The sequence below is a fragment of the Diabrotica virgifera genome, chromosome 8 (genome assembly GCF_917563875.1).
Source record: "Diabrotica virgifera virgifera chromosome 8, PGI_DIABVI_V3a".
Classification (NCBI taxonomy): domain Eukaryota; kingdom Metazoa; phylum Arthropoda; class Insecta; order Coleoptera; family Chrysomelidae; genus Diabrotica; species Diabrotica virgifera.
This window is the reverse complement of record NC_065450.1, coordinates 173,199,578-173,227,269: the sequence shown is the minus strand read 5'-3', so window position 1 is coordinate 173,227,269 and position 27,692 is coordinate 173,199,578. Positions and strand designations below refer to the sequence as shown.

At 32.5% G+C, this 27,692-nt stretch overlaps 1 protein-coding gene across 1 annotated transcript; it reads left to right on the top strand.

The window, feature by feature from the left end:
- The first annotated feature begins 1,788 nt into the window (after positions 1–1,788).
- LOC126889861 (probable cytochrome P450 6a13) lies at positions 1,789–23,932 on the top strand. Its single transcript, XM_050658545.1, has 5 exons — positions 1,789–2,256; positions 14,175–14,588; positions 14,780–15,052; positions 17,226–17,474; positions 23,668–23,932. Exons 1-5 carry the CDS (start codon positions 1,827–1,829, stop codon positions 23,826–23,828), a joined length of 1,527 nt encoding a protein of 508 aa, XP_050514502.1. The 5' UTR covers positions 1,789–1,826; the 3' UTR covers positions 23,829–23,932.
- The last annotated feature ends 3,760 nt before the right edge of the window (positions 23,933–27,692 follow it).

Genomic DNA, 27,692 nt, shown 5'->3' with positions numbered 1-27,692 from the left:
TCATATTCGAAAAATTCCAAATAGAATAATTCAATGTGAAATATTCAAATAATAAAGCATTCTTGTGGAAAAACATTTTAACTTTCTTAAATTGTTTCTGCTTTAGCTTTATTTCTGTTTTTATAAAAAAAAAATTCAAGCATCAAATGTAAGCACGTTACGCTCAAAACCAAATTGGCCCCTTTTGTTTTGGCAAAAAAAAATCAGGAAGATCACCCCCCAATTCGCAACTTAAATGAAATTAATCATTACAGCTTCACAAGTTACTTTGCTTATGTTGTGTTTATATGATCTGTAAGTTTCATAGTTTCAAAATGCTTTTTTCAAAATAACTTAAAAATTGTTAGATACCAAAAATCTTAAACATAAAAAAAGTCGGCTTACTTTTCTGAATATTTCGTATTCTGTTGTTTTTCTGTAAGACAAAAATTTGTTAAGATTCGGTGTTTCTAAATTTGCATACACTCGTGATAAGTGAGTCGTTCAAGCCCTTGTAACTACAGCTCTTTCAAAAATAAGCACTTTGAACCGATGAAACTTACAGATCATATGATCAATACATACGCGAGATAAGTTCTTTTGAAATGCTAATTAGGGGGTGATTTTCCCGATTTCTTACCAAAAAAAGGGACCAACTGTATTTTGAGCGTAACTTGTTGACTTTTGATGCTAATTTTTTTTTAAATAAGCCTTTTTTTAAACACTTTAATAGTTATTTTTGATATAAGTGTTAAAAGTACACGTTTAAGGCACGCATGTGAAAGTTTGCAGAATGAGCGATAGCGAGTTCTGCAATTCACATGAGTGCCTTAAAAATGTACTTTTTAACACGCATATCATACAATATTTTTTCTACAAACGTAATTACAGGACAATATATACAAATACTTTTACTTGAACTTGACTGACATTCCATTTTTATATTTTTTTGACATTACATCAAAATTGCCTATACGGTCAATACGAGCTGCAGTGCCTTAAAAATATTTTAAAGCACTAGTGCCTTAAAGTAGCATTTTTAACGCTAGTATGGAGTGCTAAAAATTGCATTTTCCACATGGTTGTATAAAAAAAAAGTTAAAATGAGTTTTCCCCAAATAAGTGCTTCGTTTTTTGGTTATGGCACGTTAAAATATTCGATTTGGAATTTGACGAATATGAACCTATTTTTCATTAGCTATAACTCTGCTTCTGCTAGGTATAGTGACCTAATATATACACTATGTTTTTCACTTTTTTACGTTCTATATTTTTGATAAAAATTTTTTTCGACCAAATATTTACTTTTTGAATTATTTGCGAAAAACCGTCTGAAAACGTGGTTATTTTGTAGAAAAATTAACATATTCACTCGCAAATAACTCGAAAATTGTTAACTTGGTAAAAAAACTTTATAGAACAAAAGTTGCTTAGAATGAGTCATTTTATCTATTTCCGGACTTATTTAGAACATATATTTTTCACCCCCAAAGTGGGTGAAACTCACCCCTAGGGCAAAAGCACACATTGGTACAATATCACTTTTTTTCTTTGACTTGTTAGCTCTGTGTATTTGTGTATGCCACATTTCATGTCGATTCAATCGGTTCTTTAAAGTTTAGAGGTTTTGCAATATTTTTACCTTTAAAGAACGTACTACTAATTATAATGTTACCTATCATGCATTGGTATTATTTTACATTATACATTATATACTTTATTTAAATTGTCGTTATCTCGAAACAATTCGAAAATTTGTTTAAGTATTTGATAAGATGATATTAAAAGTATAATTTAGTATATATATTATACTATTTTAACGGAAGGAAGTAGTTAATAATCATATCATGATGTTATTATATTTTGTTTCCGTTTTGCTTGCGCTACCCATTGTTGCTTACCTCTACGTAAAATGGGTGTACGGGTACTGGCAAAGAAGAGGGGTATATACCGTAGAACCAGTCTTTCCAATGGGCAGCTTCCAAGATGTACGAAAGGGTAAAATATCAACTTTTGATTTTTACAAGAAATTCTACTTAGATGTGAAAAAGAAAGGATTGAAATATGGAGGCCTCTACCAGCTAACACAACCTACGTGGATACCTGTTGATCTGGAATTAATAAAGAACGTAATGTCAAAGGACTTTGGACATTTTACTGACCATGGGTTGTACACCAATTTAAAGGTTGATCCTATTGGAAATGGAAGCTTGTTTATGCTAGAAGGAGAAAGATGGAGAAATCACAGAGCCAAGTTAACTCCTACTTTTACCTCAGGTATTTATACACTTTTTACTTATTCTGATTTATTTTGTGAATTACTCGTGATAATTTGAACCGAACAATAATTATTGCATGACAATTAGGTAAAATTTTATGGTTGGCCGTGAAAATATTTACTCCAAAATAATTTTTTGAAAAATACATAATAATCCAGTCTGAGCTTTAATTTGTTAATATTGGATGAGATATTAAAATACCAAGTAGATAAAATTGTTGACCTGTAAGATATTAATAAGAACGTGCAATATTGTACCTAGTTGGTAGTGACTTTGACACTAAACTTGTTAAAAAATTTGACATTAGACTAGTTTTATATTTCCTTTTGCTTTGGGACTATTACTACTACTATGAATTTGTATTTTGTTGTAATTATTGCATTGATTTTCTATACCTTTCCCAACCACTTTTTTTAGTTTTCTTGAATTTTCCTCTTAAATAAGTTAAAAATTCAGGCGTTCTTTGCAAAAATCCTATTTGTCATTATTTACAACATTGAAGATATTTAAAAAAAAAGTTATTTAATTGAACCGTATTAAGTTTAACAGAAATTCTCAAATTAGTGATTTATTATTTTGATGACTACACACAGTTTACAATATAAATATCATTATTTTTTTCTTTGGTTTTGTATGAAGGACATTTATTCATTTGACATATGGGGTTTTTGAAGGAAATTTTCATTAATTTATAGGAAAAACGATATTTATAGTAGTCACCCAAAATAAAAAATGAACGAAAAATGGTGTTTATTTATAAAATCACACAACACAACTATTTGAAGGAACGTTAACGTGTAAAAACCTACTGACAGCCAAGCGATAAAGTTTCCCGCAAAAACACCAATAGTCAATAACAACTGTGGTTTTGAAGGAAATTGCGCTTAACATAATATGGGGTTTATGCGGAATCGCCTAAATTTTTGTCGCTTATATCTTGTACTACTGTGCAGTGGCGGCTCGTGATTTTTTCAATAGGGGAGGCTATACCTAACTGTAAATTATCTAGACAAATTTGCACTAGCAAAAAAAAAATCCGCAAAAAAATCTAATTTAGGCCCCATTTTTTTGACCATTTTTTATTTACATTTTATAATATCATTATAATTCATAATTATTTCATAATATCATATCATTTTCAAAATAGTTAGTATAATTGTAAAAGTGTATTACCAAAGTTTGTATCGTTTATTTGTTAACAATTCTATCCCTGTAAGTAGATATGCATATCAAAATAAATATAGATTTGAAGTTTTGCAGTCCATACAGGTTGGAGGTTTACATTGTTTAAGATACTCAAATGAATTTTTTTTATTCTAAAAGCGGCTTACTCTGCGATTGCAAAAACACGGTAAATTACCGATATTTTGCTTTGCATTACAGATATCGGAAAAAGTTATTTAAACAGGTTGTTCCTAATATTATTCTAATCCCACATACCAAACTTCATCACAAAATTCGCACTTTTAGTTTTTTCATTATTTGTAGTCAGGATCCTAAAATCCGCAGAGGAGGCTGCTGGCCGAAAAATCTCACTTGCCCGATCTCCGGGCAGTGTGTGCGTTAAGCGATGTGCAGCTCTAAGGAGACCGGGTCTCCTTAAACCATCCTTGCCGGCGCAAATTGAACATAAGCGAGTCACAACCTGCGCCGGTGGGACGGGTGACATGTGCAGTAGGGTGGGTCGAAAAACAATAATGTTTCATTCTTTAATCGCTATACCGCGGAAAACTTGCCTTTGGAGTATATAAGTAAAATGCAAAGTCAAATAAAGTTATATATTGAACCCCCAGCTAGCGCATCACACTAAAAATTTAGTTTTTTTTAGAAATCAAGACATTTTTCAATTATTTTTAAAATCTTTAGCCAATAATATTTGAACGTGCTATAGTGAAAACTGTTTAGTTAATAGTTTAAAAAATAAGAAATAAATTTGAAACAGACAATATCTTTTAATTTGCGGTAGCGTAAAATACTCAAAAATTGTTAAAATTCACATATTAGCACCTTAAAAGAAGGTGTGGTCTAGTGTGTTGTGTTGGGTGTAATTAGCACAATCCATTTTTTGTTCTTTTACTTTACACTCCATTTAATTGGAATATAATTATTATAGTGTGTTTAAGGTTATAAATGATATAAATAAAACAAGTTATAATTTTAATAACATGTTTAATTGAAAAAAAAAGAAACCAAATTATAGAAAAACAATGTCAACAAATTAAATGAAATTTTGACTTTGGAAAGAGTCTTTTACTCACTATTGCTAAGTGGGTACGTTGAAGCTGCGCTTGCTGTCAAACTTTGGCATCGAAGCTCTGGATGCTACGGCAGATCTTATGAAACCATCTCATTACTTAGCACCGACGACTTTTTTAGATGCTTCAGTGACTTACTTGACGCAGCGTTCCACGGCTTGACTATGACCTTTAAAATTTTCCAAAGTTCCAATCCTCGGGTGTTTCACCAGCAGTGACTTTAACCCAAACTTCATCATCAGAGACTCTCCGTAACAGTGATGGTGGTGTAATTTCCGTGGTGTTCCAATCAAATAATTCAGTAGAGTTAGTCGCATGAAAGGTGATTTTTGGAGGTCGAAAAACCCTAATTGTTTCTGTTTCTCTAGCTAACATCCTTGCTTTGATTATTCTTCGGAATCCTAATTCTCTTATGTGTTTACCTTCATCCACTATCATCCTCAGTAGCAAATTTTCTGGGTGAGAAAAATGCATTTCTTTCGATTATAAGATCAACTACTTTAATGAAATTCTCTGGTAGAAATCTGGTTGATTTGATAGCCTCAAAAACGTGTTCAGGTCCATCTGTTATGTATTTGCTGTACTTTATTTTGAACCATACAGGCATGCATGATTTAAAAATGAAGGATACTAACAATTTATGTTCAACTGAAGACGTTTCCACACTTACATACAGTTCAAAACTCTGTTCATCATCCAGCCTCAAAAGTCCACTGCTAAACATAGGCCTCCTCCCCTCGTTTCCAACCCCATCTATCCTGCGCCGTTCTCATCCAGTTTTTATTTACCTTTCTTAAGTCGTCAGTCCATCTTGTAGGCGGTCGACCGACGCTTCTCTTGGCCTCCATTCCAATAACCTCTTCGTCCATCGCCCATCTGTCATTCTGACTATGTGACCTGCCCATCTCCACTTCAACCTGGCTATCCTCTCGATGACGTTAGTCACTGGCGACTGACGTCAAGGTGACTTACGTCAAAACTCTGTTAGCTGTAGTCAACCATCGAGAGTGGGAAAATGGACCCGGCTCTCGAACAGATAAGTCCACAGGGCAGTTGCCTGACTTTATCGCACAACTTATGTCTAGAAGATACTATTCATCTTTACTCAAAAGATTGCGATTAACTAGTCCTCCTAGTGATTAGGAACGAGATGGTTTCATAAGATCTGTCGTAGCATCCAGAGCTTCGATGCCAAAGTTTGACAGCAAGCGCAGCTTCAACGTACCTACTCAGAAATAATGAGTAAAAGACTCTTCCTAAAGTCGAAATTTCATTTAATTTGTTGACATTGTTTGGCTACAATTTGGTTTCTTTTTTGTTTCAATTAAACATGTTATCAAAATTATAAGTTGTTTTATTTATATCCTTTATAACTTTAAACACACTATAATAATTCTATTCCAATTAAATGGGGTGTAAAGTAAAAGAACAAAAAATGGATTGTGCTATTTACACCCAACACAACATACTAGACCACACTAGCCACACCTTCTTTTAAGGTGCTAATATGTGAATTTTAATAATTTTTTAGTATTTTGCGCTACCGCAAATTAAAAGATATTGTCTGTTTCAAATTTATTTCCTATTTTTTAAGCTATAACTAAACAGTTTTCACTATAGCACGTTCAAATATTATTGGCTAAAGATTGTAAAAATAATTGAAAACTGTCTTGATTTCTGAAAAAAAAAACTAAACTTTAAGTATCATGCGCTAGCTGGGGGTTCAATATATAACTTTATTTTACTTTGCATATTACTTATATACCCCAAAGGCAAGTTTTCCGCGGTATAGCGATTAAAAAATGAAACATTATTGTTTTTCGACCCACCCTAATGTGCAGTTATTTTTCTAGCGTACCGCATATTGAACACAAGCTAACCCGACCATCGGCTGTCGCCGTAACGAATAGAGACGGGCAAAATAAGTGCAAACGTGTAACGGTTACTATTGATACCGGTTCTCAGTGGTACTGAGTACAAATACTGATTACAAAATACTGATGTATCTGATCCTTGTACTGAATTGAGTAGGCAACTAAAAAACGGTAGTTCCGTACATGTAACTAGTAACGTTTTAAAAATATCTTACGTGTCCCTAGTAGTCGTAGCAGTATGACTTTCGAAAACATCGAATTTGATCATAAGTGGGTGCATATAAAGATATCTTACACTGAGTATTCTATTTCTACATACCTTTATAATAACAAGCATAAGTTAAACACTGCATTGATTGTGATTGCAAAAACGGTTCGCATGTTTTAAATAAGATTTTTGCTGATTATGTTTTTGATAAAATATTAAATCACACAAAAAATACAATTCCCAACCATCATTTAATTTTTAACGATAAACAAAAGTCTAATAAATATATGATGACAAGTTTAAAATTGAGCGACTTTGTCGATAACAGTGTCATTAATAAATATTTTTTACCATGAATCATTTTCCAATGATTGTGTGGATTTAGAAATACATACTAAACAATTTTTTGATCTGTATAAAGGAGATTATAATTATGACACATTATGGTACTCCTTATTTTTCAAATAATATGCTCTTGTAAACGCATAACTTTGATTTATTGGCGAAAGCCACACTAACTAGATACTTCACAAGAAATTAAAAATACTTAACATGTAAAAAATTCACTGTTTTAATCAGATATATTGTATTCCCTACTATTGCGCCTACTATATTATATAGTAAAATACATATTAAAACAAATAAACGAAAACTTGTAGAGTAGTGCTGATTGATACAACAGAGCAATAAAATGTTATTCATTTAAAATAGTGTAAAATATATCACCGCTTATTCATTTCAGATATTTCCATCTCGCAAAACAAAAACACGTAAGAACTAACATCTGGCGCTGAGTCACCCGTCCCAAGCCCAAGAAAACTGTACGTCGATGACAAACCTTCCCCAAGCTCGACCTGCGAACGCATGAACTGATAGTAGGATGCGCAGAACGGTCTACGCAACTCGCCGGTGCCAGGTTGTGTCTGCTTAGGATCAATTTGCGCCGGCACTAAACGCTGCTGGGCTACGCGGAGCATTAGCAAGTGAGATTTTCCGGCCAGTAGCCTCCTCTGCGATTTTAGGATCCCGACTACAAATAATGAAAAAACTAAAAGTGCGAATTTTGTGCTGAAATTTGGTATGTGGGGTTAGAATATTATTTGGAACAACTTGTTCAAATGACTTTTTGCGATATCTCTAAAGCGAATCAAAATAGCAAAATAAACAAAACAGCGTAGCGTGTGTAAAAAAATTATGGGGAGGCTAAGCCTCCCTTGCCTCCTATGACCAGCCGCCACTGCTACTGTGGTTATAGTGGAATTTTCTTACGCAAGGAACATAGGTAATTAGTCCTTCAATCCATAGATGGCGCAAGTCCATTTCCGAAAAAACTGACATATGGGGTTTTTGCAAAGAACGCCTCAATTGTACTTGATAATACTTTGAAATTATAACCCTCTTTTCAATCCTGACCCCCCGGAGGGAGTCTAGTGGTCGACGTGATGTCGTGTATTGTCCGTCTCCAAAGATCTCTGTCTCTAGTCATTTTTTTTTAACTAATGCATAGGTTTTTTGCATATTCCTGTAATTTGATCGATCCATCTTGTTGGGGATCTTCCTTGTGATATTCGGCTTTCCACCTTTCCTTGTATAATGCGTCTGTCCATGTTTCTCTGTTTGCTCTCATAACATGTCCAAAGTATTTTAATTTTTGGAGATGGACTTTACTGGAGAGTCGTTGGCTAACTTTTAGCTTTCTTAAAATTGAATTATTTGTCCTATGGTCGGTCCAAGGAATTCGTAGGTAGCATTCGTGTTCAGCAGAACATTTCAGCGGCGTCTATCTTTCTTCTTTCCGATTTACACAAGGTCCAAGATTCACAATCGTAGGTCAGTATTGGGAATATGAAGCAGTTGATTAACCTTCGTAGCATTCGCCTTCAGCAGAACAGTTCAGTGGCTTCTATATTTCTTCTTTCCGATTTACTCAAGGTCCAAGATTCACAATCGTAGGTCAGTATTGGGAATATTAAGCAGTTGATTAAACTCATCTTTAAGGCTCTTGAAATCTTACAGTCCTTCCATATTGTGGTCATTTTTGCTGTGACAACTTTTGCTAGATCACATCTACGATTTATTTCTTCCTGTAGTGATCCTATGTTTGTGATTAATGATCCCAGATATAAGTATGAGTTCACAACCTCAAACCGGTCAATTGTGGTTATGGGTGGATGATTGTTATGTAGTCTATCCACTATCATGATCTTTGTCTTTGATATGTTTAATTGCAGAACAAATATTTGACTTTCATTTTCAACCAGTCGTATAAGATCAATTAGCTCTGGTTGACCATTTGCAAGAGAGGCTGTCTCATCTGCGAAACGTAGGCTGTTTATTTTGGGCCTATCCCAAAATCCCGACAGCCAAAATCCCGACAGCAACAATCCCGACAGGCCAAAATCCCAACAAGCCAGAAACTGAAGTTTCTTTTTAACATATAATTACATTTATTTCTTGATTTTTGTTTATGGCCACCTGTTTTTATTTTGTATTACTAAACAAAAGTATTTACCATTTAATATAAACTAATTTTCTAAATAAAATTTCTAACATGGGTATATGAATTAACTTACTTTTTTGCCAATATGCCTAGTTCAATAAATCCTGAATTCAGGTTTACTTTCATAGAATAGATATTATCATGTCACTTACAATCTTCCATTTCAGTAAAGTATAGCTTTTATATTATAAAATGAAGTGTTTAAATAATTTTTTCTTTTAAAATACATAATAATTAGTACCCGTACTTATTACTAAGTAATCATTTTTCAATTTCAATACTCTATAATATGATTTGGTATTGCATTTGAAAAGGAAACAATAAATATTGTCGGGATTCTGGTGTGTCGGGATTTTGACGTGTCGGTGTTTTGGCCGTCGGGATTTTGGCTGTCGGGATTTTGGCTGTCGGGATTTTGGGCGCCACCGGTTTATTTTATGACCTTATTGAGATGTCTCTTTCCCATCCTTCAGTACTCTTCTCATAATATGCTCCCCATAAATATTGAATAATTTTGGAGATATTTACATCCTTGTCTGACTCCCCGTTCTGGATGAAATTCGTTTGAAAGTGTGTCAAACATTTTAACTAATCCAGTATAGTGTGTTCGTATTCGCTCTGAGCGTTAACAAAGTGTCAAAGCAAAATCGACCGACCTGCTCATGGTGGCGGTTTTTTGAAATTTTATCAGGACGCTTTGTGTATGTTTAAACGAGACATTAAAAAAAATGCCGTATCACGCTAGTGATACGGCATGTATTAATGTATTAATATAAACAGAAAATAAAAACGCACTTAATCTGATATAAATTCTTCTATTTCCAATCTTGATTATCAGTTTGATTTTGTATACATAACCTCACTATCGCAGTTTATGTCAATAAATCTTTATTAACGAAAAAGAAAATATTTTTGTTGCACTATAAATTACAGTATAAATTAATATCTAATGAATTCTAACAATTGTATTCGGTTATTATCACTACAAAATAAAATATTTAAGTTTAACAAAATAATCCCATAAGACTCAATGTTAAAACGTCCTGACAAAATCTGACAGCGTGTCACGTGACTGTAAGTAGAGGGGAGACGCACGGAGCCATTGGGTGCGTTCGGACGACCATAGCGGCTGGCGGTCAACAGAAATCGGCTGAGTGGTTGTATCCAGCCGTGACAGGGAAAGCTTAGTAAATCTCTCAGCGGCTGGCTTCCAGCGGTGACGTCTGACAGCTACTGCTGGCTCAGCTGTCCAGTCGCTGTGGTCGTCCGAACGTACCCAATAGTTCAGTTATAAGCGAAATAAGGTGTTGTGGTACGCCTGCTTCTTTTAGTATTCGCCATAAGTGTCTCCACTTGACCCTGTCGAACGCCTTATGATAATCTGTAAAGCACATTATGTACAGTGGAATATTGAATTACCTAGATTTTTCGATTACTATCTGTCTTATATTCAACAGGTGTTCTCGACTACCTCTACCTTTGGTACATACAGTTTGCTCTTGTGGAATTTCTCTTTAAAGGAATGTTTTTAGTCTCTCATAATATGAAGCATTATTTTACTGGCATGTGAATGCCAGTAAAAGGCACTGGCACTGACGCGTGAAATTATAAAAAGTCACATACATATTCATTTTTCAAACAAACTTATGTCCTCCTTATGAATATTATATATTATATAATAATATATAATATTTTTAAAAAATATAGTAGCTGGCGTTGAAAGTTAATTTCTCAAAAACCTACAAATTTCTTCGTGTTTCTTTAAATAATAATATAAAATATGAGTGGAAAAACATAATATCTTCACTCAAAAAAAAATGGCTTCACTCAAAAAAACTATTTTTTTTTTATATTTCTGTATAACTTTATAGGTATTCTCGTTGTTAGATAAAATTCAAGGATATTGGTTTACATTTTTTAATATAGGTAACTAAAGACAATGTTATCTATACCTGATTAAAGTGTCATTTATTATTTGCCTGAGTTATTTATTGATTAGTTACTGATTTCAATATAATAGTTTAATCAATTTCCGCTGTTGTTACCCGAGAAAAATAAGTATTGGCGATGCTAGGAAAGCGGAAGACCTGTGATCATGTAAAAATATGTCATCATAAGCTTTTTTTACATCTACCAGTATCATACGAGTTACTAAGTTCCCAGCCGTTCTTGTTTTATAAAAGTTGTTTTTTCAAAACAGGTTGTCACTATAAGACCTTCCTGCATGATATCCACTTTGACTTACCTTTTCCCTATCTTGATTTTCTATTCCTTCGCTTATAATCTTGTAAGAGCAACTTGCCAAATTATTTGAAAAAGAAGACTTTCGACCAATGTGTGCTTCCAGTGATGACTTACGGCGCCGAAACATGATCCCTAACCCAGGCTACAGCAACCAAACTTAGAGTGGCCCAAAGAAGAATGGAACGGTCACTACTTGGACTGACTCTCAGAGACAGGGTCAAAAACGAAGAAATCAGAAGAAGGACAGGCGTCACAGACATCATAGAGCGAGTAGCATGGCTGAAGTGGAATTGGGCGGGCCATGTAGCCAGAATGAAGGACGGGAGGAAAACCTAAAAAATGACAGTGTGGAGACATAGAGCGGACAGAAGAAGTAGAGGTAGACCACCTATACGATGGAAAGACGACGTCAAAAGGATTCTTGGGAATTGGTTACAGGAAGCCCAAGATGACAAAACTGGAAGAAATTAGGGGAGGCCTATGTTCAACTTTGGATGCAGAAGGCTGGATGATGAATCTTGTAAAGGCTAGTAATACAGTTTGTTGCATTTAAACCTTTATAAGAGTATTGTTTCGAAGCTATTTTCTTGTGGCATTTTTGCAATTAACTAGTTTTGATGGGAAATAAGCCACAATTTTACTAAAAAAATGATTTTATTAACGTTTCGAGGTGTCGTTGTAATAATAAGATTAATATTTTTTGTATTTTGACAACGACTTGCGCGTCGAAACGTTAAAAAAAATCATTTTTTTCCATCAAAACTTTATAAGAGTAGTTACAGCATTTTCTTCTGTCACCGTTTTTACGGAAGTTTCAGATAAAGGCTGATTTCTCTTTTGTTGGCAGTATTTTGACTTTCAAAAGGCAGTAAACACAAGATCGAGTAGTTACAGTAGATAGCGAGCTCGATCTATACTTTAAAAGTTCAATAGGAAGACCTGTGGGTGCAAAAGATTGTTCATTTTTATTGCCATTAGACCTTTCTTTACTTCGGTTGGTGTTATTGAGTTTTATTTTATAAAAGATATCTCTGACAGAAAAGACTGTTCATTGTATAGAAAGAAATTATGGATGATATTCAATCAAGAAGTTCTGATAATAATCCTTACAACCTTTTAGTGGTATTGGTGATACGAACTTTGTCCTTTCTATCCCATCTTAGGGATTTCATTGTTCTTCATGCTTATAATATATATTATATAAAAAAAAAATAATAAAAAAACAAATTAAAGATATAAAAAATACAACAAAAATAAATATGTACAAAAAAATATTTACAACCAAAACAGTGTATTATTTAGATAATAATTGTAATATGTTAGTTTGTTATGTATTTAGAGTTAGAAATACATAAAAAATTCCTCTGGTTGAAGAAACAAATTTGTTTGTTTTTAAAATAACAAAATGTCTGGCTAATTGGCTCGGCCAATGCCATCAAATTCACAAAAAAATATATATATTATGCTTTGCTTGCTATGCTAATTGTTACGTTCTTCATCTTCCGTGAGTTTTGTCGTTAACCATAATATGTTATGTGCCTTTTTTCTTTTCTACCTTTACTCTAATATCTTGATTCCCTCATTCTTTCTTAAGTATTTCTTCAATTTAGTATTTGTTCTCCCAAGGCTTCTATGGCCTTCTCATTTATACATTTAATTACATTTTGTAAAAGAATGCTATCGACCCATCTTTTAAGCTATTTATATTGTACCTTTCTGGATAATGTGGATCTACTAAATTCTTATACGATGTCGCTAATGGGAAATAGCATATATATAAAAGAGCATATTAACCAACAACTTACTAAACATGGTTCTAGAATCTAGGAGACCAAAATTATATCTTATCATGGACCAATAAGTTTTCAATTTAAAAATATTTTAGTAATGTTTTTAATATTTTTTAATATTATTTATGTTGCTATTAGGATTGAAAAGTTTACCTTTAAATTGCCAGATGACGCTAGTCACCTCAACCATACACGCCAGTTGTAATGTGGGGATAAGCTTTCATGGTTGGTCACTTCGAGTAGAGAGCAGCAGGCCTAGGCCCCTTCGATGATGACTCCAATAAGAGTCGAAAATTCGATTCAGAGTGCTGGACTGCGCTCCCTGTTCTAAGTGAAAAATAAGATTGTTTTGCCGTCGCATTGCAAATGAATAAACATGGTATACATTTTTATTTTATATTAGTATTACTCCTTTAGAGTAACTAGGTCTATTTTCCGTTGGAACTTTACCAAGCTGCAGACGGGGGTTGTGAATTGCAACGTTTAGAATTCCTTCCTTTTGTCTTTACTGCAGCATCCATTTGGCTTGCAAATTTTAGAAGCCTTGGAGGTGTCACCAGGGAAATGGACCAATAAGTTTTTAATTTAAAAATATTTTAGTAATGTTTTTAATATTATTCAATATTATTAATGTTGCTATTAGGATTCAAAATTTTACCTTTCAATTGCCAGATGACGCTAGTCACCTAACCCATACACGTCAGTTGCAATGTGGGGATAAGCTTTCATGGTTGGTCACTTCGAGTAGAGAGCAGCATGCCTAGGCCTCTCCGATGATGACTCCAATAATAGTCGAAAATCGTCGATTTAGAGTGCTGGACGGCGCTCCCTATTCTAAGTCAAAAATAAGATTGTTTTGCCTTCGCATTGCAACTGAATAAAAATGGTATACATTTTTATTTTATATCTTATATCTATCAAAATACTTTAGGTGATTATATCTAGTGAGCACTAATATACTATATTATGCCAGTATATCAAATCGTAAGAAAGATTTGACACTTCGGCACATGTTCCATTTAAATAAATTATTTTAAATTTTTAGGTAAAATGAGGATGATGTTTCACATTCTTGCCACCCAATCACAAGGCTTCGAAAAATTGTTAGCACAAGAAGTAGCTAAGAAAGAAGCAGTCTTCATCAAGGAGTTACTTGCTAGATTTACCACAGACATTATTGGGTCAGTAGCCTTTGGTATTGACTGCAAATGCATGGTCGAGCCAGACAATGAGTTCAGAATTCAATCCCAAAAAGCTTTCATAATTAGACAGAAATATAAGCAATATATGCGAATGTTCTGTTCAAATACAGTGCTGAAACTTCTTCGTTATAAGCAAACTGATGACGATGTTGAGGCATTTTTCTCAGATCTTGTGAGGAGAACAATTGAGTACAGGGAAAAGAATGGTGTTTACAGAAAGGACTTTTTGCAGATGTTAATAGAACTTAAAAATACAGGTAAATATTAAACAATTTATTATTTTATTACTAAGAACTACTACTAAACGTTTGAAGAATTAAACAACTCAGTGGTAGGTAACATGAGTTTACTTTACTATAGAGGGCACGGCACATAAGGAGTACTTTAAAAGGGAACATATTTTATCACCATTTTTAAAGTGGTCTTACTTAATTGTATTGTTTTTTAGGAACTGTAACAGATGACGAAGTACTAAAAAAATCCACTCATGGCAAACCATTTCTCACGCTTGAAGAAGTAACCGCTCACTCCCTGGCCTTCTTCCTTGCTGGATTCGAAACTTCCTCTACCACAATGACCTTTGCCTTGGTAGAATTGGCTCAAAATCAAGATATTCAAGATAGACTTAGAGCAGAAATCTTGGAAGTTTTAGAAAAACACGACGGTGAATTAACGTATGAAGCTCTAAAAGAGATGGAATATTTGGAACAAACTATTTTGGGTGAGTAAGTGTAATAAACTATGTTTGTTGGAGTTGTTAAGTGATGCATATTATACAGGGTACGTCATAAAGACGGTTTTTATAAAATCACAAAATCGGTAATTTTTACTCAAAAACAAATGTATTGATTGATTCGGGTTCGAAATGAACTCTCATGTAGTACAATTATTATGTGTTTTGCTGATAATATAAGCAGAAAAAACCAATTGTATCACAACATCTCAATACCCGCTACGATGTAACATCGAAATTGATGGGAAAATAATAAAGCAGGAAGTCCAGCAAGCAAGGTTCAGATATCTTGGAATAGATATAAATAGTTATGGAAATTTTGAAGAAGAAGTACGACAACAAAGCTTAGAAGCAAGTAAAGCGGCGGGATATATTAATGACATAATCTGGAAGAACAAACACCCAACCAAGACAAGACACAAAAGCAAGAATCTATAAAGCAGCAATTAGACCTATATTGACATACATCCATCTAAAACGAGACGACTACTAAAAACAACAGAGATGAAAATATTTCGAGGAATATCAGGGAATAGTCTGTTGGATAGGGAGAGAAGCGAAAACATAAGAAGAGCATGCAATCTAAATGACATAAATGGATGGGTGACAAAGCGGAAACATGAGTGGGACGAAAACATTATGGTAGGGGAGCAAAGTATGCTAAATGTGCAGTCACTCGAGCGCTTTGGGGACCTATTGAGTTGTGAAGAGTAGGTCCTAAAACCAAAAAAAGTTAAGTAAAGTTTTCCATTTTAGTGGGGGTTTGACATTTTTTAATTTAATTTTCCATTTCCAACAATCGTTTTTTCCGATTATAACGCCATCTATTCATAATTCGAAAAAATGTTTCAAATAAAAGTTACTTATTTTTACGTAAGGAATCCAAATCTGCAATAAAAAATGAGGGCTGCTATTTAAGATTTTAAAGTAACCCCCGCCCCACCTCCGTGGGGGTCGTGTTTGGTGCCATTCGATAGATTTTTCAAAAATATTGAATAAGTGTATTTTACAGTTTTTCGATCTGATGTTCATTTCGCAAAATATCGCGGGATTCGTATTTAAAATATTTAAATTTACCCCCCACCCCTCTCCGTGGGAAGGCGTGTTTGGTATCATTCGATAGGTTTTTAAAAAATATTGAGCACGGATTTTTTAGTTTTTCGATCTGTCATTCATTTCGCGAAATATTCGCTTTTTCCTTGTGAAATTTTGGGACCCATTTCCTTACGCCCGGCTCAAATCGTCAGATTTTTGATATACACTCTTTTGCATGCACTTAACTTACCTTATCTTAATCTGACAATTTCGAGTTTTTTTAAGGATAGATTCTTTTTTCGGGCCCCCCTTAACGAACTCCCCTGTGTTAAGAGCCAATATATGGTAGAGGTAGATCTGCAGGGTACCAGGTTTCTCCCCCTATGATAATCTGACGCGCTCGAGTAACTGCAAAAATCCCCGCTTGGGCTCCCCTACGTAGAGAATAGGATAGTACGAATAGCACGAGATAAGTCACCAAATGGACGAAGAAGTATTGGCAGACCAAGAAAAAGATGGTGCGATAATTTAAAAAATTTAGGAGGCTAATATTGAAGAAGAAACAGGCTTTAAAGCCTACATAAAAGAAAGAAGAAGAGAAAGAAGAAGAAGAAGAAGACAGTTATTTGTGAAAATCACATCAGTCATGTGGTGACGGTTTTTGAGATGCATTGCTGGATACGTTCTTGAGAGTTCGCGTAGATCTTTCCAATATCGTTCTCTCAATTTGGACTAATTCCACACGAATTGACTTCTCTCTTCACTCAAAAAAATTTAGTTCGCAATATTGATTAATATTGTGCTTGTATCCACGAACCTTGAGATTTCCCCATAGGAAATAATCACAGATCAATAAATCTGGGGACTGCGGAGGCCAATAAACATCTCCAAACCTGGAAATAAGGCGACCACGACCACTTGGAGCCACACACGTAGGAATGGAGCAAGTCATCGTCGTAATTCAGGTGTAAAGAAGTTGGTAATAAATTTCGATATAGCGCGAACCGACTTTAAAATATTGCATGGTACTTCGGACAAAATTTAAAGTCCACATAAGTATATTGAAAAAGAAAACTGTTCCATATTTTTTTTTAAATTAATGTCTATTTCAATATTTTTTCTTTAGAAACCCTAAGAAAATACCCACCAATTCCAATACTTCCAAGAATTTGTACACGAACCTATGAAGTTGATTCTAATTTAACGATTAAGAAGGGTACAGCTGTACAGATACCAGTACAGGCCATTCAACACGATCCAGAAATATATCCAGATCCTCTGAAATTCGATCCAGATAGATTTAATAAAGAAAATTCAGTGGGTAGATCTAATTTTGCATTCCTATCATTTGGAGAAGGTCCTAGATTATGTATAGGTAAGTCGCTGTTGCTCATTTGCACATTAGTTATTAGCAACGATCACTGTGACAATTGATTTTCATCGATTCATTATTTTTATTGTATGTCTATAACAAAATAATAATTATCATCCTTCCAACATATTATTCCATTCCAGTAGGTGTGGTGCAAATGAAAGAAATAAATTCGTTATTTCGTGTGCCGGCGACATTAAAGAAAAATGCCGAAATGGGTCTATTGTTATTATAGGCCAGGGTAATAAGACAAAAATATACCCTGTTTGTGACACTCGAGCAGCCAGGGTACTGAAGCGTTTTTTCGACAAGTAATACCTATAGGAACAAATTGTAACTATTTCCTGCGTAGGATCTGGCGGCCATTTTTATTTATAAACAATTAACTGTCAAAAAATGGCATTTTTCCTATTTTTTTTCAAATCAAAGGAAAACAGTGGAACTTATGATTTTTTTAGTACAAATATCTTTGAGATTATGGAAAAAGCTTTAAAATGACATATTACAAAGTTTGATATACTCATTTATTGTTAATATAATTGCGAGAAAAGGTCGGAATTGCAAAAAAAATTATTTTCGCAATAATTGCTGTAAAAATTAGTGTACAGGTTTGAAATTTTTGGCAAATGAGGGTTCTTTGGTGCTTAATATGTGATAAAAATTTCAAAGCGATTCATTCAATTGTTTAAATTTTATTCGAATTGTTTATCTCAGTGAGCATTTTTTTTGCACCAACATAAGTCAGAAAAAAATGATGTTAGAACCATTCCACAGGTGTCAAATGGAAGAGCATGAACTATATTTTCAAATTGGTTTAAAAAAAGCGAATAAAAAATGCACTTATTAGGAATAAATAATTGTGCAAAAGTATCGTAAATCTTTCCTTATAAACTTTTTGAATAACTTTTTCCAAAAAAATTAACTTTTTTACCCTGTTTTAAGTGCACAACTACCAAGTAATGTTATTTATATCATAATTGATAAAAAATTGTAACAAATATATATAATTTCTTATATAACAAAATAAAAAGTTTATAAGAAAAGATTTACGATACTTTTGCATAATTATTTATTACTAATAAATGCATTTTTTATTCGCTTTTTTTAAACCAAGTTGAAAACATAGCTCATGATCTTTCATTTGACATCTGTGGAATTTTTCTAACGTCATTTTTTTCTGACTTATGTTATTGTAAAAAAAATGCTCTCTGGGATAAACAATTTGAATAAAATTTAAACAATTGAATGAATCGCCTTGAAATTTTTATCACATATTAAGCACCAAAGAACCCTTATATGACAAAAATTTCAAAGCTGTACACTAATTTTTACAAGAGATATTGCGAAATTATTTTTTTTTGCAATTCCGACCTTTTTTCGCAATTATATTAACAATAAATGAGTATATCAAACTTTGTAATACGTCATTTTAAAGCTTTTTGCATAATCTCAAAGATATTTGTACTAAAAAAACCATAAGTTTCACTGTTTTCCATTGATTTGAAAAAAAGGGAAAAATGCCATTTTTTGACACTTAATTGTTTATAAATAAAAATGGCCGCCAGATCCTACGCAGGAAATAATTACAATTTGCTCTTATAGGTATTACCTGTCGAAAAAACGCTTCAGTACCCTGGCTGCTCGAGTGTCATGGAAAAAACCTTATTACCCTGGACTATTAGTGATGTGAGTCGAGAATATTTCCAAGCGAATATTCGCGAACATTGGAAAGTTTCCGAGAATATTCGCCTATAAAAAATGGAAATATTCTCCTGGCCGCGAATATTTTCGGAAACTTTCTCAAAAATATTTCCGAGAACTTTCAAGAATGCTTCTGAGAACTTTCCATAATATTTCCGAGAACTTTTTAGAATATTTCCAAGAGCCTTTTGGACAGTCAGTGATGTAATTTGAATTTACATGGAAGTAGCGCTATTTAATTCACAAGGCTGACGAACCTATACCACTGCCAAGTACAAAAGGAACATTGCTTTGAACATTACCTTCATTATTTTTATACTAAAAATGTCAAAAGTTATACTAAAATCACAATAAAGACTCTTTAGAAATCAATAAACCAAGACACGTTGACTGTTACGAGAAGCACTCCCGAATCATGATTTACAATGTATAAACTTTGCAAATCATGATTTTGGATTTACAATGTATCTACATTGTAAATCATGATTCTGGTGTCACCCTCGAACATTCAATGTGTCTTGGTTTGTTTATTTCTAGTGCATCTTGAATCAATGAAAAAATTCAAAACTACAATAAAGTTATATCATTAAAACTTCCTGTAAAAACTAGATGGGGTTCAATCCTTAATTGTATAAATACCATTATTGCGTCTAAAATTGCTTTATCGACTCGTAGAGGGAGAAACTTTAAAATGTTCACGGAATTTTAAACAGAACTGTCTAGATTCTAGATGATGAAATATTTTGGATAGAGTTGCAAAAAGTAGCAGTTGTGCTAACACCAATTGTGAAATGGATTAGGTACTTTATTGGAAGGCAATATATTTAAAATATCCCAGGTTGTCGAGGCATTTAAGGATACAGAAAATATTTCCACCGAGAATATCCCATTACTTCTAATCAGTAAGTCTGAGGAACAGGAATGCTTATCTAAATTAGAAAAAAGAAAAAAAAAATGGCAGTGAAGCCAGTGTACTATGCTGCAATCTTACTTGCTTCTTCTTTAACAGGACAAAGCCTCACTGGTGAAGAGCATATATATTAGCTATGCAGTGTATAGACAAGATATTAACCAATTTTTAGGATATTTTTAAATAAAATAACTTTTTTAGTTTTAATTATAATGACTAATAACAAATATTCAGAGTATTTTTTTTAAATGAAGTTAAATAGTATCTTTGGATATTTAATTTTTAACAGATTTTTCTGTAGGCATAATACCACAACAATAAGTAAAGCTAGTTACTGATTTGTATAATTTATTATAATAATTTTAATAAAAATGCAATATTTCCATAAGTTTCCGAAAGTTTCCAATATTCCCGGAAAGTTTCCGGAAACTTTCCGGCGTTCGAATCTTCCCGGAAATTTTACATCACTAATTGTTATCTTTAAATTATGATTTTTTGGTATACATATCACACTAGTGACGTCTTCCATATGGACGTGATGACGTAATCAATGAGTTTTTAAATGAGAATAGCGATCGTGTGCCAGCTCATTTAAAAGGTTATTAAATTCTATATCCACTAGTATAAACATTAACATAACTATTTATACAGGTTGTCCAAAAAATATTTTTTTTATATATTGACACAAAAAGCAGAATATACGCATGTAAAGCAATGTTTATTTGCCAATTGAACATTTTTTCTGTTCTCTGGCAGAAGTAAAATAATGTATTTTGAATGAAATAAATTACATAGATTCTTCTTTTCGTGTCGATTAATTTAATCAAAGGAATTTTTTGGATATCCTGTATACCTATATAACTATGTTAATATTTATAATATTAATGATTGAAAAATTAAATATCCTTTCAAATAAGACCTATTTTAAAACTTTTGCATTAGGTACCTACTTCAATGTTGTTTTTACTAATAAATAAAGCGCATCCCCAGAGCTGTGCGCCGTATGTCGATAATGGTCTTAGTATTTGCTTATAAATAAGTAATTTGTTATCAATGGATAGTTTTGAATTTCTTCCAAGCAGCCAGTCACACTTTCTAAATTTTAAGTTAAATTCATCTCTCTTCGTTTTAATGTGGATTTTCCAACGTAGTTTCTTATACAAATGTATCCCTATATTATATTCACAATCAAGATGCACTAAAAATAAACAAACCAAGACATGTTAACTGTTAGAAAGCACTCCTGATCATGATTTACAATGTACATACATTGTAAATTCCAAATGATAATTTACAAAGTTTATACATTGTAAATCATGATTCAGGAGTGCTCCTTGTAACAGTTAACGTGTCTTGGTTTGTTTATTTCTAGTGCATCTTGATTGTGATTTTAGTATAGGTATTATGCGGAATCTGCAATAGGGACCAGGATGTTCTCTGTTCTCGATTTTGTTTATATTAAATGATACTTGATATACAGCGTGTGTCAGCCAAATGAAATAAATTCAATAGTTCAAATACTAATTGTTTTTTTGAAAAATTCTGAGACCAGTCGATTAGTATTTCAAATCTAAATTTTTTACATACAATAATAATGTATACAGGGTGTCCCTATTTAGAGATATGACGTCATCGTTAATTTTCTTAAATGGCAACACTTTTATTTTAATGGCTATTTAGATAGAGCGTGTAAAGTTATTAGTCCTGTCGCCAGGGGGGGTACAACGGCCTCGTTAATTCAGATGGACTTACCCAAGTTTTTTTTATGTATTTTGACCCGAAGAACACGAATTTTTTGGGTAACAGTTGATCCGGATGTCGATAAGATTGTTATAGACCAAGAACTTGAGGAATCAAATAACAGCGATTTTTGGCAAAACAAAACAATATTTTGTATTTTTTGGGTCATTTTAAGCAAAAAATATTTCTACAAGTTTTTTAGTAGGATGCACAGTTTTCGAGATAAACGCGGTTGAACTTTCAAAAAATCGAAAAACTGCAATTTTTAAACCCGAATAACTTTTGATTAAAAAATAAAATAGCAATTCTGCTTAGCGCCTTTGAAAGTTCAAGTCAAATTATGTCGGTTTTGATTATTTGCATTGCTAAAAATTTATTGTGTTATTGTTAAACAAAGCTACAAACAACTAGTGCGTGAGTGATGTTTCTATGATTTCTCATTTAAAATCGAACGAGTAGGTAGAATAGGTACTAGTGCAATCAAGACTATTTCTACGTTACATGCGTTAAAACACATGTAAAAGCACGGGAAACCCTACGTGTTTATAGCTTTGTTAAACAATAAAAAAATAAATTTTTACCAATGGAAATAATCAAAACCGATATAATTTGACTTAAACTTTTAAATGCGGTAAGCAGACTTGCTATTTTATTTTTTAATCAAAAGTTATTCGGGTTCAAAAATTGCAATTTTTCGATTTTTTTAAAGTTCAACCGCGTTTATCTCGAAAACTGTGCATCCTACGAAAAAACTTGTAGAAATATTTTTTACTTAAAATGGCCCAAAAAATACAAAATAGTGTTTTGTTTTGCCAAAAATCGCTGTTATTTGATTCCTCAAGTTCTTGGTCTATAACAATCTTATCGACATCCGGATCAACTGTTACCCAAAAAATTCGTGTTCTACGGGTCAAAATACATAAAAAAAACTTGAGTAAGTCCATCTGAATTAACGAGGCCGTTGTACCCCCCCTGGCGACAGGACTATATACATAACTGCAAAATATCAAATTTTTATTTTCTGACATTTACAAGATAATAAAAAATAAAGTTCTGTCTGTAAATAGTTCAAATAATAATTGTTTTTTTTTTGAAAAATGTTCAGACCTGTCGATTAGTATTTCAAATCGAAATTTTTTACATACAAAATAATGTATACAGGGTGTCCCAATTTAGAGATTTAATGAGATTTTTTATTATCTTGTAAATGTTAAGGAATAAAAATTTAATATTTTGTAGTTATATATAACTTTACACACCGTATCAAAATAGCTGTCAAAATGACAGTGTTGCCATTTAAGAAAATCTACGATGACGTTATTTCTCTAAATTGGAACACCCTGTATACATGATTATTATATGAAAAAAATTTCCATTTGAAATACTATAATCGAAAAGTCTAATCATTTTTCAAAAAAACAATTATTATTTGAACTATTGAATTTATTCCAAATTACAGACATAACTTTGTTATTTTTTATTATCTTGTAAAGGGTAAGGAATAAAAATTTGATATTGTTCAGTTATGTATAACTTTACACACCCTATCAAAACAGCTATCAAAATGATAGTGTTGCCATTTAAGAAAATCAACGATGACGTTATATCTCTAAATTGGGACACCCTGTATACATTATTAGTGTATGAAAAAACTTTCCATTTTAAATACTAGTCGACAGGCTTAAGCATTTTTCAAAAAAACAATTAATATTTGAACTATTGAATTTATTCCATCTGGCTGACACACGCTGTATAAAATGTACTGAAAAAACGATTAAAATATAATGAAAAAACAAAGATTTTTAGTGGCTTCGATACTAATTATTGATTATTTTCCATTTATAGGTATGAGATTTGGTAAAGTACAATCTAAGTGTGGTTTAATCACTATTCTGAAGAATTACCGCATTACATTAAATGAAAAAACACAAACTCCAATCAAACTTATTCCTTATTTCATCACAGGCGTTCAGGGAGGATTATGGCTAAATTTGGAAAAATTGTAAAAATTGTGTGGAAAATTTGTTCGTCTTAGATATTTTTTGTTTGTATTGTTCGAATATATGTTGTAATATCAGATAAGTTAATAAATTAATATTAAATAAAAATACTAATGTAACAATCTTTGAATCAAACAACCGAACTTAAGACATTTTCAATAGTGTGCATGGACAATGGGCACACATCACTATAAGTACTATAGACGAGGAAATGAAACGGAAAAAATGGCAAAACCTCGCAATTTTTCGTCCAGCATCGATTTGTACAAAAATTTGGGATTAGGCTCATTTCATCTTCTAGTTTATTTTCTATAGTGAGCCGTTGTACGATTTTGGTTTTTAAGGGTGAAAACTACGGATAATTGTAAAAAATTATAAAAGAACATTTTAAACTTTAATATTGTTGACATTTGCTTCTAATTATTTACATAATGGTTGTTTTATGTTTTAAGATATACCATCATAATATTTCAACCCTTAAAACCACCCTTGTTGGAGCTATATATAAAAAATTTACTTCTCCTTAAAATAATAACTTCGGCTTGCATCGATTTACATAGAAATTTGGGATTAGGATTATCTCACCCTTTACTTCATGTTCTATATCATGCTCAAAGGCGTTGAATATTTTTAGGGGTGTAAACGACCCCTTTTTTGTCAAAAATTATATAAAAACGTTGTAAACTTTAATATGGGTAAAATTTGATTTTGATTGGTTAAATAATGATTGTTTTATGCTTTAGGATATAATATCATAATATTTTAAACCTTAAAAACCACCCTTAAGAACATTAAAATTTTTATAAGTAGATAATTAATTAGATCTATACAGAAAAAAGTAGAATTAAAGAACTACAAAAAACATTTATTTAAACAAAAATACGAATTTACAAATACGTACAAATACACATAGAAATAGTTTTTTCAGTCATCTTCCAGTATACGAACCGGTTCTGTGGTATTATACATATTTTGAAAATGCTCCATAAGTGGACTATTCGAATTTTTTGAAAAAAAAAATCGTTTTATAAACATAGATACTTCAATTTTGCTGATAAAAAGGTTTTTTAAAAATGATTTTGTAGGATATTTGAAGAGCTATAAGACTGTGTAAATTAAATTCCGTAGTTCCCTAACTTTTTAATAGGTGTGGGTTTAAAGAGCTCGAATAAGGGGGTGTTTGCTCGTAAATAGAGGTTTGAAACAGCTATATCTCGCTATATATTCACTGTAAGGAATTCACAAGGGAATTTAAGTTGTTAAAAAAGCTACAATTTAGTAGTCTATAATTTTTTTAGTATCTCCAGTATTTTCGAAGATATTTTGAAGTAAAAGGTGAAAAATACGAAATTGCAAAAAATCTAAACTCTAATTTTTCTAAAATTAGGCCTTCTAAATGGGTAAAACTTCTTAGTTGTATTGATAATACAAATATAAAAGGAATTACAGGAAGGTGAAGACCAATTTTTAATCAGGAGGGTAGTTAGGGGGTTGTTTTCACTGATTTTTTTTGTAAAGAAAAGCAGGTACCGACTTTTTTATCATAAGCCGCTCAATTGTCATGCTTGAAACTTTTTATTGTTTCTTTTGATAGGCCTAATTATATACTTGAAAAAAGATTATTATATAAGTTTTCCTCGAAAAATGCAAAGTTTTCCCGTTATTTGGCTTTAAATATTTCAAATTATGCATTTGACGAAAAAAACTAACTTTTAACATGCCGTACCTCGGTTTGTATTGGTCTTAAAGATATTATAGGAAAAGAATTTGGTTTCTGTTACTAAAAGATACAATTTTGATATCTACAATTTTTTTATTAAAAGCATATTTTTCGAGGTATTCTCAGAGACCCTCTAAAAAAGTCGATTTTTTCGTCGAAAAACTGTTATTTTCAAGCGTGGATAACTCGAAAAATATTAGTTTTACGAAGAAAATGTACAAATCATTTTTTTCATGGTTGAAATGTAATAAAAAATTCCCACCCCACGAGATAAGGTGGCAACCACCCCCAAGGTTTTAGCGTACAGCGGCGTGATATAGAAAATGATCCTTGGACTATTCCCTACCTTCTGTAAAAATTTCAAGTAAATTCACGCTGGACGAAAAAATTGCGAGCCAAAATGCTTTATTTGCTGGATTCTACTAAGAATTTGTCATAAGCTTCAAATAAATAACTCTTCTTCTTGACTGGCTCTACAACTTGGGGTTAGTCTTAATATTATTTACTATAGCCCTCAATCTTCTACTTCTTGCGCTTCCATTTCCCACTGTTGTACCCCATTCATGGATAAATCAGCTTCAGCATCATCCTTCCAGCTTTTTCTGGGACGGTCTACTGATCCTCTACCATCTGGTCTCTCAAAAATACTGTCTTTAACACTCTGTCTTCCTCTGACCTTACCACATTACCTGCCCATCTCATCCGGTTAACTTTTATATGTCTGACGATGTTTTCACTACCATCCAGTCACCAATTCGGCAATACGGCACCTCCTTCACTATCCTGTTACTTCAGCTCTTTGAGGTATGCGTGTTCATCTCAAATAAATAATACTGAATATAAAAATTACATTTATTTATTATTTGTAAGCTTAGATATTGTTTGTTACAACTCATTCCTCACGGCAAAATACATGAGAAGAGGGAACCAGGGAGAAGAAGAATATCATAGCTTCAAACCTAAGAAAATGGTTGAATACATCTTCAACCACACTATTCCGAATAGAACCAAGCAAAGTTAGGATAACCATGCTCATTGCCAACATCCGGAATGGCTAGGCACCGAAAGCAGAATATAATGCTTATGGTCGCATCATATTATCATGCAGGTAGCGATTCCAGCACTACGCCAGTCAATGAGAGCAAGAACATGATATTACCTCCGAATTCTATCCTACTGCATGGATTTTAATGAAATTTTGGGAGTAGCCTCTACTCATCTCCTAATTTAAAGTCTACTCTGTATACTATGGCGCTTTTATCGTGGTAGCGGTTCCCACCTTGGTAGCGGTTCCCTCCTTCAAGGGGGTGGAAATTTTTTTGGTCAAATTATCCACGGAAGTGGCTAGAGAACCTAATTCTAAGCAAAACCTGTTGTATTATTTTTTAAAAACTCAAAATACTTTTTGAGTTATTCGTGGTTGAAAATTGGCAATTTTCATTAAAAAATTACACCTTTTCGGACGGTTTTTTGAGAATACCTTAAAAACTATGGATCTAACTAAAAAAACTATAAAAACATTTTTGTAGCCTATAAAAAACAAAGAGATTGGTTTCTTCATTAATCTTCTAGTTATAATATAAAAAGTGATATCGTAGGTGAGAAAGTTTGTTTCTTTGGTGCATCCAAATTGGTGTATTCAACTTGAAATAATCGAGAAACGGTAGATTTTAAGTGCATATTGCTACCAATGTATTTTATAGTGCTTGAAAAGACCTTTAAAATGAGCAATATTAAATGTCGATTATATTCAAACAAAGCGAGATATGCTGCAAAAATAGTTGGTAACTAATGTATTTTAAGAAAAAATTAGAAGTATATTTAACCCCTTATCCACCAGAATTTAAATACATCATTTTTCTTCTACAATATCGTTTATTATAGTTTTATTTCTATGTTCATAAAGTTGAACGGGTTTAAAATTAATGGGTTTTGAAAAAAAAGATCAAATTATAGAGCTTATTATTAAATTTTCTTAAAAATCTTCCTTTTCTCCATGTAACTTGAAAATAATAAGAGATACAGTAATGAAAAAGAAAAACAAAAATTTAATAGAGAACAATGAAGTACTGAGAAGAATGGGCAAAGAGAAGGAAGTTGAAGTTACAATTAAAGAAAGAAAGCTACAGTATCTCGGACATGTGATGCGA

Excerpts from the sequence above, each read along its gene's own strand:
- LOC126889861 (XM_050658545.1), top strand. The coding sequence starts at position 1,827 with ATGATGTTATTATATTTTGTTTCCGTTTTGCTTGCGCTACCCATTGTT. Across the intron at positions 2,257-14,174 it reads AACTCCTACTTTTACCTCAG|GTAAAATGAGGATGATGTTT; the intron begins GTATTTATACAC and ends TTAAATTTTTAG. Across the intron at positions 15,053-17,225 it reads TTTGGAACAAACTATTTTGG|AAACCCTAAGAAAATACCCA; the intron begins GTGAGTAAGTGT and ends TTTTTTCTTTAG.